This window comes from Pelobates fuscus, chromosome 6 (assembly GCF_036172605.1).
Source record: "Pelobates fuscus isolate aPelFus1 chromosome 6, aPelFus1.pri, whole genome shotgun sequence".
In the NCBI taxonomy this organism is placed as follows: domain Eukaryota; kingdom Metazoa; phylum Chordata; class Amphibia; order Anura; family Pelobatidae; genus Pelobates; species Pelobates fuscus.
Window position 1 is genome coordinate 210,893,041 of NC_086322.1, and position 18,625 is coordinate 210,911,665.

At 37.3% G+C, this 18,625-nt stretch overlaps 1 protein-coding gene across 2 annotated transcripts in view; it reads right to left on the minus strand.

The window, feature by feature from the left end:
- Positions 1 to 14,102: 14,102 nt before the first annotated feature.
- The window catches only part of CNOT6L (CCR4-NOT transcription complex subunit 6 like), a 65,286-nt gene continuing 60,763 nt past the window's right edge, over positions 14,103 to 18,625 (minus strand). For both annotated transcript variants that reach the window (XM_063458702.1, XM_063458701.1), the window contains 3 exons: positions 16,140 to 16,367; positions 15,703 to 15,905; positions 14,103 to 15,129 (listed from right to left, as the gene is read on the minus strand). In XM_063458702.1, the coding sequence (XP_063314772.1) occupies positions 14,917 to 15,129; positions 15,703 to 15,905; positions 16,140 to 16,367 (644 nt within the window). In that variant the 3' untranslated portion in view covers positions 14,103 to 14,916. The remainder of the gene's footprint in view (positions 15,130 to 15,702; positions 15,906 to 16,139; positions 16,368 to 18,625) is intronic.

The window sequence follows — 18,625 nt, forward strand, 5'->3', positions numbered from 1 at the left end:
CTCGAAGCCTTTTTGTTGCTTTAGATCAGGGGTGGGAAACCTTCAGCCCTCCAAATGTTTTGGAATACGTCTCCCTTTGTACTTTTCCAGCACTATGGCTGTAAGAGCATTATGGGAGATAAGGAAGTAGAAAAAGGTGGTGCCACAGAGATATGTACAATTAAATATAAGCAAGTAGTAATATAGAAATAAAATATGAGAATACAGAGAGAATAAAAAAAAAAAAGTAGAATATATAGAACAGTCGAGTAAAACCTTAGGATGAGAGAACAAGCACAGTTCTATCTGATGAAGAGATGTCTATGGACTAGTGAAATCAAGGGGTACGTGGGATCCGTATGAAAGAAGAAAAATCTAATAGTGCAATAAAACCCAAATGGGTAGCAGCCAATAAAAAGGTCTATATGGTCCTACTCGTGTTTTTGAGAGCTAAAAACTAGCTCTAGTATAAACAGCGTACAGTGGTATAATCCCCACTTATGGGATATGTGAGGGATTGCTGTAAGTAGATATCTCGTCAGATGGGGACCATATGTAACAAAAAACAACAATAGTGCTCACAGTGATAAAACCAGGAGTGTATAAAAATATCAAATGGTTACTCACATTTAATTGGGCAGTCGCACTGCTCAATGATAGGGCGTAAGTAGTATGATACCCACCAAGGATGCTTTGGAGTAGTAGCTCTCTGGAACAAGTAAAACTCAGATGCCAGTTAGTTAAAAGAATAAAAATGGTAAAAATATATAAGATGGCCAACTCACAAAGAAAGTGGCCAAAATCTCTTTATAAAGAAAGTGGCTAAGGGAGATGTAGTACAAAACATCTGGAGGGGCGATGAGTCACTTAGCTGGGTATATTTAAAGTCCATTCTGTTCAAATTTGGACTCCACACATAGTTTTTATTTATTTTTTCAAGATTAGTGCTAGCTCTATGTAGTGTACCCTCTGCAGCGATCTTCAATTCCAGCTTCCTCTTCAACCCATTCACTATCAGTAATGGGACAAGGCTATCCAACCCACATTATCTTTATTTGTGCCTTAGAACTGTTTGTTTACAAACAAACTATCCCCTGTTCTGTGATGCAGGGCCCGAGACACTTACGGCTCTCCCCAGAGGCTGGGAAGGGATGGCCATCTTTAGCGTACTACACGGTTGCAGGGATTTCTGCTGCGGTGATCAGGTGCACACCAAAAATAAAAAGAGTGAAAATATATAATATATATATATATATATATATATATATATATAGATATAGATATAGATATAGATATATATAGATATCAGAAAAAACTTTGATTACCCTACTGGACTACTATAGGCAACCAGACCACTTCAGATCATTAAAGTGGTCTGTGTGCACAGTCCAAGGTACTTTATTTAAAAACTGCAGTAATTACCTTTGAGGATTAACTCCACCTCTAGTGGTACCACCAGTGGGACGAGAGTAGTTAGGCGACTTTTGGATGAGGACTTCCAGCATAACCCAAATCCCCATAAGAAATACTAAAGCAAGTGTGGTCATTGCCCCATATGCGCATTAGGTCTCCCCCGCTTGCCAACGTATACGAGGAAGGAGCAGAGGCAGAGCCTGAACCTGTGCCGAGGGATTTTGGCACTGGAACAAGGTAAGACCAACTGTCCACTCTGTAAACGTAAACAAACACATATAAAAACTTAAATTTAAAGGAACAATATAAGGTCAGGAATACATGTATGTATTCCTGACCCTATAGTGCAAAACCCACCATTAAGGTGGCCCCTCCCCCCCACAGCTTGAAAAACTCCTTATTTCCAGCGCCATGCGGTTCTGCCGGCACTGGCTCCGCCCCCTGGTGAAATTGGATTGGCTACAAAAATCGGCAATTCTGATGCTTTCCAGCAAGCAAGGGGTGGGGCCAAACACAGTTTTGGCCAACCAGCACCTCCTCATAGGGGACGCTGAATGGTAGAGCTGCCTACTGTGCAGCACTGAGCCAGGAAGCACCTCCAGTGGCCATCTGAGTGGCCGCCTATTGGAGGTGTCCTTAGAGGCAATGTAAACACTGTCTTTTCTCTGAAAAGGCAGTGCTTGCATGAAAATGCCTGCATATAATGATTATACTCACCAGAACAACTACATTTAGCTTTAGTTCTGGTGACTATAGTGTCCCTTTGATACACTTATCATGGAGAGAATTTCTAACAAAACCTCAGCTTTGAAGAGGTGATATTACAAGGAAACACTACAAAATAAATGTTACCATCCTGAACTCCTTGCAAATCTGGGACCAAGTAAAGGGTAAATATGCGCTGGGAAACGACCCCTCGCCACTAACCGAGCATTCCCTCCGGGACCAACAGCCAGGGACATCAGAGGCAAAGAAGCCACAGGACTGCGACGATACATGCATCTATATGTTAACAACATAGTAACCTTTAAACACCTTAACACTAAGGTCCCACTCCAAACTAGGTACTACTTCCGATACTTGCAACTCAGGGATTTCACCTGCACACCAGAGATTCAAACAGCAGCGAACACGTAACTAACTTTCTTCAAACCAAACTAACTACACTCTGGTACCAACACAGTAGCTCGGAATCAGGGGAATGGGGAACCCTCAGATACAGATAAATGGGAAGCCGACCTGGGGGAGACCCTTGAGGGCATAGACTGGCAGGAAATATGGGAGGCATGCACCAAGGTGTCCATGTGTGTTACACTCCAGGAGCAATGCTATAAGACACTCTTTAGGTGGTACACGACACCGGTAAAACAATACCACATGAAATTAAGCAACACGGACACATGCTGGCACTTATGCCGCAACGAGGGCAGCTATATACACACACACACACACACACACACACACGTGGTGGCAGTGCCCAAATGTACAGACTTTTGGGGCAAAGTGGTATCCCTAGGCTCCTGGGTATTGCAGAGGAGGCTGACACTGGACCCATGGGGGTGTCTGCTATCTAGACCCACGGAGGCACTAAACAGACATGAGCAGAAACTACTTAATATGATATATCTAGCAGCGAGAAGGGCTCTGTCGCAAAAATGGGCCAGTCCAGACCTGCCTAGCATGACCCTAGTACACACGAAACTACAAGATAATTTTCTCATGGACAAGTTAACAGCTCAGGTCCGAAATACCACCAAGGTCTGGGAACTGTGGGAGCAATATGAGGAGTCCGCCCCGGTGGCTTAAATTACTGCCTGCCATACATATACCCACACCCAAGGGCAAGCATATCACATCAGGTAGGAGTATGAACAAGCGTATCATGGAATAATTGAGCCTTTTATGTTTAAGAAAAAAACATTCAAATAAAAATAGTGGAAATTAAACATTTCACACCTAATATAATCTCTATAATAAGCCATATTACAACACAAAACGGACCGTAAACAGCTACAGGCAAGCTGATCATTGCCATATTCATGAGCCAAGCTGGGAATGCATGTTCAACTAACGAAATGTAAAAACTGATACTCCTGGAACAGGCTTCTGCGAAAGCCAAAATGTATGCCAATGCTATTTTATTTCACTTGTCAACGCAAAATAAAGGGTTAAAATTTTTTTTTTTACCAAGGTCTTTCCATGCCCTTACACAATTTGCATTATTGGCTTCAATGAAGAGGGCTGAACTGGCTGACAGACCAGTGTTTTCACTGAAATGGAAGCATGGCCTAAAGTGTAGACAGTTTTTTTGTTTTTTTTTTAACCTGTTAGTTTGTATTTTATTTGGGGCTTAGAATGTCCTCTTGAAAACAGTTTTTCTACATATTAAACATTTACAAAAAAAAAAAGTTATAATTTCAAACCATAACTAGCTTGTAGAGGTTTGTGACCCCACATTTAACATCTGTATGCTACCCAGATTTTTCCCCACTGATACCAATTATCTTTGCTGAATGTATATAATTTAGCAAGTGCCATAGCAACTACAAAAAGGACACTGCAGAAGTGCACCCTGTTTGATTCCCTGAGAGTGCTCAGCAGCTTGGGAAGCTGGTATTCACCTACCTGTGTAGGAATACATCCCTGAGGAGGGTGTATCTCCTGATGTTGCCAACACTGCGGCTTCATAATCACCACATTCTGTAAACGCAAAGTATGGTTTTAATCGAACATTTTCAAGATAGTGCAATTTAGTGTATCCAGGACAGGATTTTTCACATTCACAAATGGTCACCAATAAAAATAAAGAAATGAAAAATATTCAGGCCACTACAGTGGGTTATAGTGCTCAAAGATTAAATTAAAAAAAATTGTTGAATTAAATTGACAAAGTGTAATGAGAGCAGCACAAACGTCTGCATAACCGGTGACAGGGGAGCCAATGGTAAGTGTCAAATGTATATTAAAATAGGTAAACAAAATCTGACTTACCAGAGGACTACACCAACCAAGGGACTCTAAGCATCACAACAATTATAACTCACGGAAATGGTTATGATGCTAGTAGAGTGCTATTTAAAGCAACAATCTAAAGTTGATGTTCTAATGTTCTGATCATTCACAATGAAAGGGCCAATTGATTCACAAAAAAAAAAAAAGTGTTTTAGTAACTAAAGCCTCAATTTAATATTGCTGAATAAGCTTTACAAATCATTTAAGATATGATAAACTGTTAAAATGATATTGGTATTTAAGGTTTTTGAATAAACTTTATTAAAAAAAAAAAAAAACACGTATCCAAAAATATTACATCAAAGCCTAAATTGGAAATTGAGCATAACAGAGGAGCTGCATATTTAAATAATTAGTTGAGCTTGGAACATTCTCCAACTACAACATACAGGTGATGCTCAAAAAATTAGAATATCGCGCAAAAGTTAATTTATTTCAGTAATGCAACGTAAAAGGGGAAACGAATATAAGAGAGACGCGTTACATGCAAAGCAAGATAGTTCAAGCCGTGATTTGTCATAAGTGCGATGATTATGGCTTACAGCTCATGAAAACCCCAAATCCACAATCTCAGTAAATTAGAATATTACATGCAATCAATAAAACAAGGAGTGTACATGGAACAATATCGGACCTCTGAAAAGTATAAGCATGCATATGGACTCAGTACTTGGTTTTGGCCCCTTTTGCAGCAATTACTGCCTCAATGCGGCATGGCATGGAAGCTATCAGCCTATGGCACTGCTGAGGTGTTATGGAAGACCAGGATGCTTCAATAGCGGTCTTCAGCTCTTCTGCATTGTTTGGTCTCATGTCACATCTTTCTCTTGGCAATGCCCCATAGATTCTCTATGGGGTTCAGGTCAGGAGAGTTTGCCAGCCAATCAAGCACAGTAATCCCACGGTCATTGAACCAGGCTTTGGTGCTTTTGGCAGTGTGGGCAGGTGCCAAGTCCTGCTGGAAAATGAAGTCAGCATCCACATAAAGCTAGTCTGTGGAAGGAAACATGAAGTGCTCCAAAATCTCCTGTTAGACAGCTGCGTTGACCCTGGACTTAATGAAGCACAGTGGACCAACACCAGCAGATGACATGGCTCCCCAAATCAACACAGACTGAAAACTTCACACTGGACTTCAAGCATCTTGCAGTGTGTGCATCTCCATTCTTCCTCCAGACTCTGGGTCCTTGGATTCCAGATGAGATGCAAAAGTTGCTATCATCAGAAAAGAGGACTTAGACCTGGTCTGTTGCTCAGTGGTCCAGTTTTTCTTTAGCCCACGTAAGACGCTTCTGACGTTGTTTGTTGTTCAGGAGCGGCTTTACAAGAGGAATACAACATCTGAAGCCCATGTCCAGGATCAGTCTGTGTGTGGTGGCTCTTGTCCACTCCTTGTGAAAATCCCCAACACTTTTGAATAGCCTTTTCCTGACAATCCTCTCCAGGCTGCGGTCATCCCTGCTGCATGTGCACCTTTTCCTTCCCTTCCACATAACTTTCTATTAATGTGCTTTAATACAGCACTTTGGGAGCATCAAACTTCCTTCGCAATTACCTTTTGAGACTTTCCCTCCTTATGGAGGGTGTCAATGATGGTTTTCTGCACAACTGTCAGGTCAGCAGTCTTCCCCATGATTGTGATTCCTACTGAACCAGCCTGAGAGACCATTTAAAAGCTCAGAAGCCCTTTGCAGGCGTTATGGCTTACTTAGCTGATTAGAATGGGACACTGTGATCCTAGAATATTGCACCTTTTCACAATATTCTAATTTACTGAGATTGTGGATTTGGGGTTTTCATGAGCTGTATGCCATAATCATCGCACTTAAGACAAATCACGGCACAAACTATTTTGCTTTGCATGTAATGCGTCTCATTTATTAGTTTCCCCTTTTACGTTGCAATACTAAAATAAATTAACTTTTGCACAATATTTTGAGTATCACCTGTATTTGAGAGAGCTGCATTTGGAGTGGCAATTTTAGGCTAAAATGGTGAATAAACCCCAAATGAGGAAAGAATGCGCCCACATGTAATTAGCATTTCTAAATAAATATTAAACACCATCAGATTTTATGAATATTCAAGTGTCATAGCAGGTGTAGATTTAATTGGAATACAAATATAATTTGCATTATATGCTAGGCTTCAATAGAGTTTTTACTCTGCACTCTCCTTTGAATTAAAATTTAAAAAGGCTTCGATTGTATAGACATATATACAGGTTTTAAGAATCTGTGCACAACTACTAAATTTAAAGCAAAAAAGACATGGCAAATATGCAGTTGCAAAATGGCCATTTATTGCCTACATAGATGGGGTAAAAAAGGTACACAAGGAAACAAGCAATTATTTAGCCCTATACATTATGTGTGAGCAGTACCCGAACTCCAAAAACGGATAAAGTATTTTGTCATCAGAAATAGTAGTTTGAGGTTCTTCAGCACCTCTCCTCTTCAGCTGCCACAAGTTTAGAAAGCAAGACTAACAGTGCAACTTTTAGGCTGGATGTTGTATTGTTCACATTTATTTGTAATACTATGGAAACTCCAGAGCACACAGCTTTGATACATTATATATTGCCCAAAATACCTCATGTGAGCTGTGCAATCCAGATTCTGTATTAAAACTGCAGAAAATACAAAAAAGTTAAAATGGCTGGTGATTTCTCAATTAAATTTACATTCCAAAGACACTGTAACAGAAAAAAATTCCATCTGATTTGATCAACAGTAGGAAAGGGATGCACAGTTTTAGCATATTCAAACAAACCTGTAAGCCACACCAACTCTTGAGATCACGTTTACAAACCGTAAGGGGAAAGAAAGCTGTGTAATAAGCTCAGGCATGTCAGACTGTCCAAAAACTCACCATCAATGTTGAATGGCGGTTAGCTAAACTGTACCAGGTCCCCACACCTTAAGTTGGAGAACTGTACTTTTACAAAATTGGCAAGTTTTTGGATCTTCTACGTGATCATTGCAGACATTAATATAATGTAAACTAGTGCAACTGTATGAGTATTTGAGGTCAATACATTCATTTTGGAACCTAAAGCAGTCCTAAAAAGGAGGAACCGGCAACCTGATGGAAGGCAGACAGACATTCTCCAAAAAAAAAAAAGTGTGCTTTTAAAGAACAGCTAGTGAATTTATGTAGTTAGAAGAGCATGTATGGGGACATATGCTAAACCTTAAGCTGCTTCTTCGATGAAGAAGTGTGTGGAGAGGAAAGAAAGTTATTAAACTATGGGTAGTTGAAGGAAGGGTGGCAGTTGAACAAGTCTGACTATGGTTCTTGTGCAGCTACAAGGTTCCCTTTATAGCTAAAAAAAAAAAAAAAGAAAAAAAAAAAAGAAACAAAACAAAAACACACATACAGCAAGTTAACAAGGACAGTAGAATAATTTGTAGCCTGAGCTTAGCACACCAATATACACCACCACTGACTGGTTTAGTCACTCAAGTATAGGCAATAACAACAAGTCACAAGATGTAAAGGGTGCAGTAGTAGAAATGTACAAATGTGAGAATCTAAACAGATATGAATATCAGCAGGGAGTAGAGAAGGACAAAATAAAAATACCAGAAGTTAGTTGTGCCAAAGAGTCTCATTGCTTGATTTTGTCAATAATTTATCTCAAGGTCCAAACAAGCGAGTTTAAAAAACAAAAAACCAAAACAACAAAAAAAAACCAATGTTATGAAAAGACTGGCAAGAAGCTATGGTGACTGAGCAGAGTAACAAGTATTCCTGCATAGTGAAACATGTCCTATAAACACATGTACTATTTCGACCACATGTTTACAAATATGCCAACAAGATGGTCAAGATGCTATCTTCATCCAGACTGTTTAGTGACCATTTTGTTGGTTTTAAGTTTAGCCTAATCAATACACACCATTTTGGCAAAGTGAAATACACAATTTCATGTTGCAGTCTAAAAGTTGTCTTAACTCAATGCTTTCAGAGAATAACATTTTTGAAAGGCATTCAAAGAGTAGACCATTCTCAGCTGCCATTGTAGTAGGTTTGATGCTACAGTAGTGTGAAACATATTCTGATCAAGAGCACGTTGCAGACAATGTGCATGGGATGGAAGAAGCTAAATTAAACCAAAAGCCCAGACCTCAACACAGATTTAAAATCGATGGAATGGTTTAGCAGCTTATAAATGTGGCTGGTGTGCTTAATAAGTCACATCTAAAAACCGTAACTACAATCATGTGAATGTTGACCAGAAAAGGAAAAAAAATGTTTTAGGAAAATATAACTTATTGGGAAACAGTATTACAAGAAATTGATTTGTGCAGGGGGCGGGGGAAAGCAAACCCCACTACCCCCGCACATTCTTGAATGTTCTGTATGCACACGTAGAAAGAGGGGACCAAAAACAAGCAAACAAAAAAAATATATATATATATATATATATATATATATATATATATATATATATTCATTCAAATTATATAGGTGTTCTTATATGGATATTTTTATAAAATGAGGACTATGCTGTGCCAGTAATTTGGGGCATGACATTTTTGGCCAATCTGTAGATGAGGGTGTAAGTTATATATTTTGAAGATCCTGCACATCGGACGTGAGGCAGTTGCAGCTATTATAGTGTATTACTGGCCACGTTGTGCCAATGTTCATTAGAAATGTGCTACACAGAAAAACTAAACTATCCCACATTCGCTAATGTGTGCCATTTCAACTGAAGGGAATACAAAAGGTGTACATACATTTTAGTAAGTCAGAGGTAATGCATTCCTACATATTAATAGAACAGACAGATCTAACCAACATTATTAAGAAAGGAATACCTAAAGTAACTGGCAATGAAGAGGACACTGGAAAAAAATAATATATATATATCTTAGGCCTGGTAGAGAACAAGGCAATGTAGGGTCTTGGGGTGGGAGCTAAACTCTGGATTCTAGAATGAATGTGTGGGATATACAATGATCACAGCAACATACAATCACGTGGCTGATGAAAACTGTAGTTTTTTTTTTATTTTTTAAACAAATAAAAAATAAAATAAAAACCGGCTCAAAATTTTATTTAGAAAAAAAATAAAATGGGATATTATATAAGCTTTCAGGGTTTGTCTACGAACAAAAGATGTACAACTACTGGAGATGAAGGTATGTCAAAAGTATATCAAAAGATGTGATTTCAAGACAATGCTGTGCCAGCTCAGATATTGTAATACAGAATTGACAATCTTTTCACCAATTTAATACACACAGAAAATAGAAAATAGCTATCTCATACATTTTTTCTTTATTACATAAAATCATTAATTTAAAAAAAAAAAAAAAAGCCATCACCCTTAAACAGGGTTAGGATTTTCATTTTTTTTTCTTCTCCATTTTTATTTATTTAATTTTTTTAAATCTGCTTTCTTAGGCAGTGCTGCTGGTTAAAAACATGACACCAGATAATTGTGAAACACCACATCTGGGTGAATAACATTCCTGGGGTGTGCCGCTTTAGCCATCAAACTTTTGATCTAAGTTCCATAATTCCTTGCCAAAAAATAGCTAGCAGAGGAGCATGGAAAACATGGTTCAACAGCTGGACAGCCAAGGTCTTGCACCCCTAGAATCTTATTCAAAACCAAGTTCCAGTAATGAGGCAGGCCCTGAGGGAGCTGCAGGATACCCAATATCTAACAGCTAGTTACATTTTCCAACCTATTGTACTTCTGACAAAATATATTGTAGGATGCGCATGGCATAGTTTCAGTTCAGTTTTTATTACATTTCACCTTGAAAACATGAAGCTAAAATATACATATGTATCAGTATGAAAAAAAGGTCTCCCCACCACCCATATGGATCATATTGGTTTGTCTGCTGCTTGATGTTCTATTGCATTCTACGCTGGAGCAAGGAAACATATTGCTTAACAAAAAAAATAAAAAAAATGATATAATACCCAAAATATTTTTGAGAGGCAATAGCAACATGGTACAAAAAAAAAAAGTCTCCCAAAAAGGCTTCCCCCAACAGTCCAGTAAACTAGCAGACACAAAAATAGAAAAATTCTTGTTCCGGCCATAGAGGAAAACAAAAACGATGGAGAATCCACCAGTGTCAGACATGATTAAAAATAAAATCTGTAGGACAGGAAAAAAATACATCCATCCAAAAGTATTAAAACTGAAGACTGCTGATGAGATGTACTTTTTCTTCACAACTATACAAATTTGAAATGGTGATCCAATGTAATTCAGAGAAGGGGAAAAAAAAAAAAAAAAAGGAGTGAAGCATTTTGGGAAAGGATAGGCATCGCGGTTTAAACTAATGGAAAATCATCTTAGTTATAAGCAAATATTAAAGTGCACAGCACAGTTCTTACACGAATGGGGTCAGAACCAATTTAGGAAATGTGTTTAACATTTATGCTACAGAAATGTTAATGCACCCTAAACAGAATTCTGCTATATAAAAGCAGAAGTATTAATGCAAACATTTAAACAAATTCAAGCAATTCAATACAAAATATGCCTCTTGCCTTGTAATTTAATTTTGTAAACACTTCTAATTCAGAAGGAAATTGGGCCAACACTCCTAGAAGAAGGAAAAAAATAAAATGGATTTGTCATCATAAATTAACTTGTGTACTTACAAAAATTGAATTTGTCCAAAAATACAATTAGTACTTCTGCTTTTTAGGTACTTTAATGGTTATTACACAGTATGGATGAAAGAACAAAAAAAATAAAAATAATTAAAAAAAAGAAGTCCAAAAACACATTAGGTCAACGAGTGCAAAATAAACCATATTTAGCAAGCAATAGATTTTGTTCCCCCCCAACTGTAAAAGTCTCATAGAACACATTTGCTTGCCTCTGGTGGTGAAGGGGATCAAAGCTTTAAAAACAACTTTATTTTTAGTTTTACAATTTGATTTTAGAGCGCAAAGAAATTCTTTGCAATAAAAATAAAAAATAACTTTGAAAAAATTTCCAAAACAAAATAAAAAAAAGTCTACTATAAAGTTTATTACATTAAAAAATACGAATTACAGATCCAAATAGAGTAGGAAATTAATTTTCACTACATTTTGCAGGATGCCCAGTCCCATCACACACAAAAAGTGCCTTATAGGTTTCCTTCAGAATTAATCTTAATGCCCTTCAAAATTAAAAGAAGTCTAGGCACCATAACCACTGTATGCCAAGTGTTTATGGGGTTTATCAAGCTGCAGGTCTTTACCTTGGTAACAATTTAATTCATATTTTAAAGTCATTTATTGGCTGAGCGGGTCAGCTGACAGCTCAGCCAACTAATGGTGTTGAAATATAGATGAAATTGGAATCAAGAATTCAACATTGCAAATACATTTCTATGTGAAATTTCCAGAGGGCCAGAGGCTGGAGAAACTCCAGCTTTGGCCAATCCAATCAAAAATGGTTTGACAAAGAACCAGGTGCTGGCATCTAGGTCTTAATAGCATCATAACCACTGCATTGTTATGTAGTTAAGGTGCATAGACTGCTCCTTTGAATTGCCCAATTACTTAATTTATTATGGGATACAAAGTCTTTCATAAGATATTACAAGAACATTTCAGACTGATGCCTGTAGCCAATTTAATGGCCAAAGGAATTTGCAATTGTAGGTCATTTGCGTGACATCTCAGCAGCAAGATTGGTCCTGAGGCAGATATGCTAACATTTAAAGGTAAAGTGGGGGAGAGGAGGGAAAAAAAAAAAAAAAAAAAAAACACAACAAACAACCTCCACAAAAAAGGGAAAAAAATTAATAAAAATAAAACCTCCCACAAAACACATTTTGTCCCCCACTATAAAGCTACACACTTTCATCGGTTTGGTTTTTGTTTTAAATGGACTTCTCAAGAAGGGAAAATACACACCTATTTCTTTTGCCCTATAATAGAATTTGATTGGATGAATTACTTAGCTTTTCATCCATTATCTGCTGGAAAAAATTATTTGGTGCACCCTTTAACTGACCCGGCTAATTATTCGTACACACTGCTTGTAATTCAGTGAGAAGAAAAATCTTCACTACCGTAAAATTTAGAGGACTCTCGAAAACCTAGGATAAGAGTTTCAGCGATCTTTATGCTCTTAAGTTGATTTGGTTATTCTGTTTGTGTGTAGAGGGAGGACGAGGGGCAAAAATAAAAAACTATGGATTATACACAATACCTGAGATGTGGTTAACCTCAACAAATTAAAGTTAAGGGGTTCATTATAAATTTTTGTACTGCAGCATCCTGGGTTAGTTATTTTTAACACATAACCTTGTCCTTGAACACCAAACTAGAGAGGGGTTAGCAAAATCAAAACAAGCTCTGAAATAAACAAGATGATTCGTTTGTAAACTACTGACAGGTTTTGGTAAATGTTAAACAGAATAGTAGAACACAGATTAGTCCAAATACATAAATTCCCTGCATTCAACTTCCACTGAGGCACTTAAGGAATTTAAGAGACATGGTATACTCATAGATGCCCAATATTTAGTAGTCTTTCTACAGGGTTTAATCTGCACAAAAACCAACTGCTACAGCCAAAACCAACCATGTTTGGATATTTTCATAATCTAGAAGCAAACAAGGTCGTGCCATAAGGAAAAACAGCAATATTACATTTGCTTACGATCTAGTATGCTCCAACTTGCAGATAAAACGTTCTTACCAGCTTTAAACTACATCTGAAATCTGGCAGTGGTAGGTATAAGGGCCTTTTTTTCTAAAAACTCACTAAAGGTGATCATATGGTGAGGCATGAAGCAATAAAGTGCATAGAGAAATGTTATATCTAAAAATCCGATTTCATAAAAAGTAGCAGCAAAAACAAAACAAACAACGAGTTGCAGCTAAGTGGCCCCTCAAATCTGTGCAATACTGCCCTACCAATTGTGAAAAGGATATCCCTGCAAAGCTATCAAACCCCTTCATAACCTTGTGAGTCAGTGCAACAATACCCATTGGGCAAGTATAAAGTTCTACATGAACATAACCACTTCTCTGTATACTAACCCAAAATATATGAAAACACCTCCGCCTTCCCCAAAAATCCACTAGATTGTTAAACAGTAGAAAATGGATCTATTTTAACCTCTAGCTGTGGAGGAGTTTTAAAAATCCACACATATTAAGACCATTGCCATACAATTTCTAAAGAAGGTGCTCAACTATCCAGTCAAATGTTTTACGTTGCCCATGAAAATGAAAAAAAATTGTCATAGTACACAAAACATGTAAACATATGTCATGTGGGTGATAATCTGAACACTAGCCATCTGGTTCTGAAGAGATCCAACAAAAATGTCTTCTCAGGAAACAAAAAATGGTTGTGGAACTAACCCATTGCATGCAGTAATATCAGAAGATAGATTCTTTGGTTGTAAGTTTTTGCCACTTATTCATCCCTGCCAGAATGTTCTACCGGATGTTTAAGAGTTATGCAGTGAATGTTTTCGGACTAAATACCACTTTCACCAAAACTAGCTGTACTCCTTTTATTAAACAAAAACAAAAACAAACAAAAAAATAAACTATTTAAGGAAAATTGTCTAGCAACAGGAATCTGATTATTGCCCACTTCTAAGACTGACATTCAACTTGAAAAGGCGGGATGAAAGACCAGTAGCAGTCAACAAATCTAAGGATTTATAAATCTGTTTTCACACCTTCCAGGATCAAGTGACGATATAAAAAAAAAAAAAAAAAAAAAAAAAAAGTAAATCATAAGCTACCAACATACAAAATGCTTTGGGTTCCTTTTGAAATCCGATAGTCATGGTAAATGAAAATGGTCACACAAGGTAAAAACCTAAGACTAGTGGTCATCCAATAGTACGTAAAGACTAAAGGTGTATTTATCCAACACAACGCCCTTCCCCCCCATACATTCAGGAGTTCAGTAATTAAAAAGGTGGCAGAGGTAATATGCAAAAAATTGCAATAAACATGCCTAATTGTGCAAAACCTCTGGACCAAAGTTAATTTATTCTTTAAATAGCAGGGTAAAATCAATTAAAAAAAAAAAAAAAAAAAAAAAATATAATTTCTTCAAAGTTTCTAAATTTAGGTGACAGTTTTGAGACATTAAGGGGCAGTTAAGAACTGGGCAGAGGTCCATAAATGAACTAATATGGAGACAAATTAATGTAATGTGTGCACACATACAAAAAGGTAGTTCTGGGGTTACTTTTCTATCTGGTCTTCTAAATTTACAAATAGAAATCTCATACATGTGAAGGAACAAAAATGCAGGCATGATGAAAATAAAAAGTAAGCATCCTTAAAAAGAGAGAAAAAAAAAAAGGAAAAAAGTTGGGAGAACCCCTTTTGTACCAGCTCTAATGCCACAAAATGCCTCCCTGCATCAAGACGCAGAATCACGGCACTGACAGAAGGGGAGCCGTGAAAAAGCAGCTTAACGTTGGCCATACTTCACTCCTACAGACTTGCTTTTACAGCTGTACAGGTCCATGAGAACAAGTGCCCAGCCATAAGCCGACACTACCTCCTGCTTGGCAAGTGAACCCCATTGATAAGAGGCAGAAGTGGAGGGTGGAGTTCCAGCTGCGTTAACAGTGAGAAGTGGTCAGAAGGGATATGGGGATGGGGGCAGCCGGCTATGTTGTTTTCCGCCATCCACTGAGGATCTAAAGGCCCAAGGACACCAAGCACGTCCATGTGTGTCTTGGAATAGAAGATGTAGTCAATAACACCCTGGAAAAAATAAATAAGTGAGGGGGAGTCAAGAGAAAAGCTTTTAAAAGTTGCAACATTATTCAAATCTAAATCAAGTCTCGAAAATTTCCATAAAATCCAGACTATTTAAAGACGAATGACCCAGATGGTCATGTGTAAATTTTTATATTTTTTTTTTTTTAAAACACAAAAAAAAATAAAAGTTGATTTTCTCATACATACACACACACACACACACACCTAACAGTATATAATTTTTTAAAAACCTATGGAAAGGTTATTCCTATCCTCCTATGGACTTCTGTGATCTTGTATTTGTAGCATTTCTAGAAATCTTAAACCATAATTCAGATTCTAGGTTTCTACATTAAGAACATTTGTTATGAAAAAAAAAAATTTGGTCTTATGGCAATCCCACAGGAAGATATACATGACAAAAGGGAGTTTTTATTCACTAGTCAGTATCTTCGTGAACTAAAAATTATGTTGGAAAATTTAGATAAAAATAGCCAAGTTGTCACCAGAACCGATGGAGATTTAATCCAGCTATTTCTGTCCAAATTGGGCAAGAATCACTTGTTTACATCTTACTTTGAAATCAAAGGTGTAATTGGTGTAAGGCATCAAGTTGTTTTCATAGGCGCTCTTCAGCTGGAAGCCGTGTGTAATTCTTCCATCCGGGGTCCCATTCTTCCCATTGCAGCTGAAGTTTGTGAGACACTCATTGTAGCGCAGCTCCTTAAAGTCTTTGTGATTGTCTGCTACAACCCCATTAGTCAGATATTCCACCACACCTAATGCAGAAGAGGGAGTGCGGCTTCAGATTAGCATTTGAGAGAAAATTTGTTCAAGCATCAGTAACCTGTTACCCTTTTCAGGAGACCGTTTGCAAATAAAATAGTGACGTTTATGGGGTTACATATTTGGAAAAATGCACAAAAATAATTAATTCAATATGGCATTGCAGCAAGATAAATCACAGGTGTGCCATTAGGAAAAGGTTTTTGTAACCTAAAACTCCTATTTACCTGAATCTGGCAATGAGTTGAGATCAGCACACAACACAAAGGGTATAGAGCTTGGGTCAGGAGTTGGACTTCCAGGCCTAATTGCTGCCTTTTCAATAATGCTTTTCAATTCAGAGACAAACATCATGGTCTGGATAAGCTTAACGTCAGAGTACTCTGGGTCCCAGTGCATATGGGCATTTGCTACCATCAGAAGCTGCTTTTCACCTGCATGATGTGGTTTCATTCCTAAAGAACAAACAGTAATACCACATAAAGGGATGGATCATATAGAGAGAGACACACGAGAAAAAAAAAAAAAAAAAAAAAAGAAAACAATTCCAGACTAGGAATCTAGATGCAGCCAGTACTGTTCAAAGCTAGGAATGTCACTGCTTAAGAAATTTACTAGTAAATTCTCACAAGTGTATGACTGTCCAGTAGAGCCAATTCAACGGTTTACTTAGGAATTTTATGCATTAGTCATGTACTGAGAAAAAGCAATTGTGATCGTAACTGAATGGCATGTTTTTTTGTTCTGTTTTTTTTAATTTACACAACAGTGGTGTAGAAGTTTTGAAATCTACCTTGTGCTAGATTTGGTAGACTGGTCAACACTTAAAGGGACACTATAGTCACCAGAACAACTACAGCTTAACCCCTTAAGGACGGTGGGCATTCTATGGCATCCTTGGGCACCCGGCTCTAAATGCCGGCGAGCGGCATAGAATGCCCAAGCAGTCCTATGTACTTATGCGGTCGCTGGCGAATGCGGTGCGGGGCTCACCTGGCAGTCCCCTTCCTTCCTTTCCAGCCCCCCTGGGCCATGTGATTGCGAGGACCTCGCGATCACATGGACGGCATAGCGTTCCATAGCAATGCCAGCAAGGGGAGTGCCTGTAATGACAGGTACTCCCCTGCTGCCTGTAAATAGTAAAATAAATGTTAACGTTACCGTATATACACACACACACACATAAAATTCTACACATATATGTACGTAATAATTTTACATAATTAGGTCATTTATTAATTACAATTTGCGGGACCTGCCTGACAACCCAGGCCAAAAGTCCAGGGAATTTAGTTTGCTGGGGGGGGGGGGGGGCTGAGGGGGTACTGTTTTACTCGGAAGACTTCGCTGAACACAAATAGTGTTTCAAAATAGTAAAATGTATTACAACGATGATATAGTCAGTGAAAGTGTCATTTTTTGAACTGTTCACACACAAATGGCACTTACACGGACGATAATTCTTGTGATATGTTTTACGGTTTTGAAACTTTAATATTTGTGTTCAGCGAAGTCTACCGAGTATAACAGTACCCCGGATGTACATGTTTTATGGTGTTTTCAAAAGTTACAGAGTCAAATATAAGGCTTGCGTTTCTGATTTTTCACATTGAAATTCACCAGGTTGGTTATGTTGAGTTATGTCAGCCCCACCATGGCAAATGAGGCCCCCGGGGCTCTCAAAGAGCGATCACATGGCCCCCTATAGCTGGCTGTGGATCTGCCAGCAGGGGGACGGTCTGAAATATCCGACAATCCCCCTGCTGGTAGGAAGAATTAAAAAAAATTATTAAACATGTGTCAAATTAAATATATATATATATATATATATATACACACACATATATATATATACATATATATATATATATATATATATACACACACATATATATATACATACATACACACACACACATATATACACACACACATACACTTATTAAAATACACTTAGAATGATGTTATATATAATATATACACACACATATATGTGTGTATAATTACAATAATAAATAAAATATTGAAACAAAATTTAATATATATATATATATAGTTGATTAAAATTGCGACCAACGTTTCGGTCCCCGCTCGGGACCTTCTTCAGGCATTGGCTTAGGATAAACGTGAGTGCTGGGGATTTCATATATATACACAAACGAAAAAATCAGAGCACTCCAAAAGGACTTCTTATTCAGTGTTTACTGTGACAAAAGTTACATCAAATCACTCATATTTTTATATATATATATATATATATATATATATATATATATATATATATATATATATATATATATATATATAACAAAATGCACTTAGAATGACAATCTATATATAAAATACAAATAACCGCAAAAAAAAAATGATATATAATTACATGAAAGATTACATTAGTATACACGTAGAGTTTAAATACCTATAAATGCATATATATTAAAATTCTACGTATATATTTAAATAATCTTTTAACGTAATTATGTGATTTGATTACCTAATTAAAATTTGATTGACAAGCCTGACAACACAGGGAGAAAGTGCAGAGAATTTAATTTGCAAGCACTATATTTGACCCTGTAACTCTCCAAGACAACATAAAACCTGTACATGGGGGTACTGTTTTACTCGGGAGACTTTGCTGAATACAAATATTAGTGTTTCAAACTGGTAAATTGTATTACAGCGATTATATTTTAAGTAAAAGTGAAGTTTT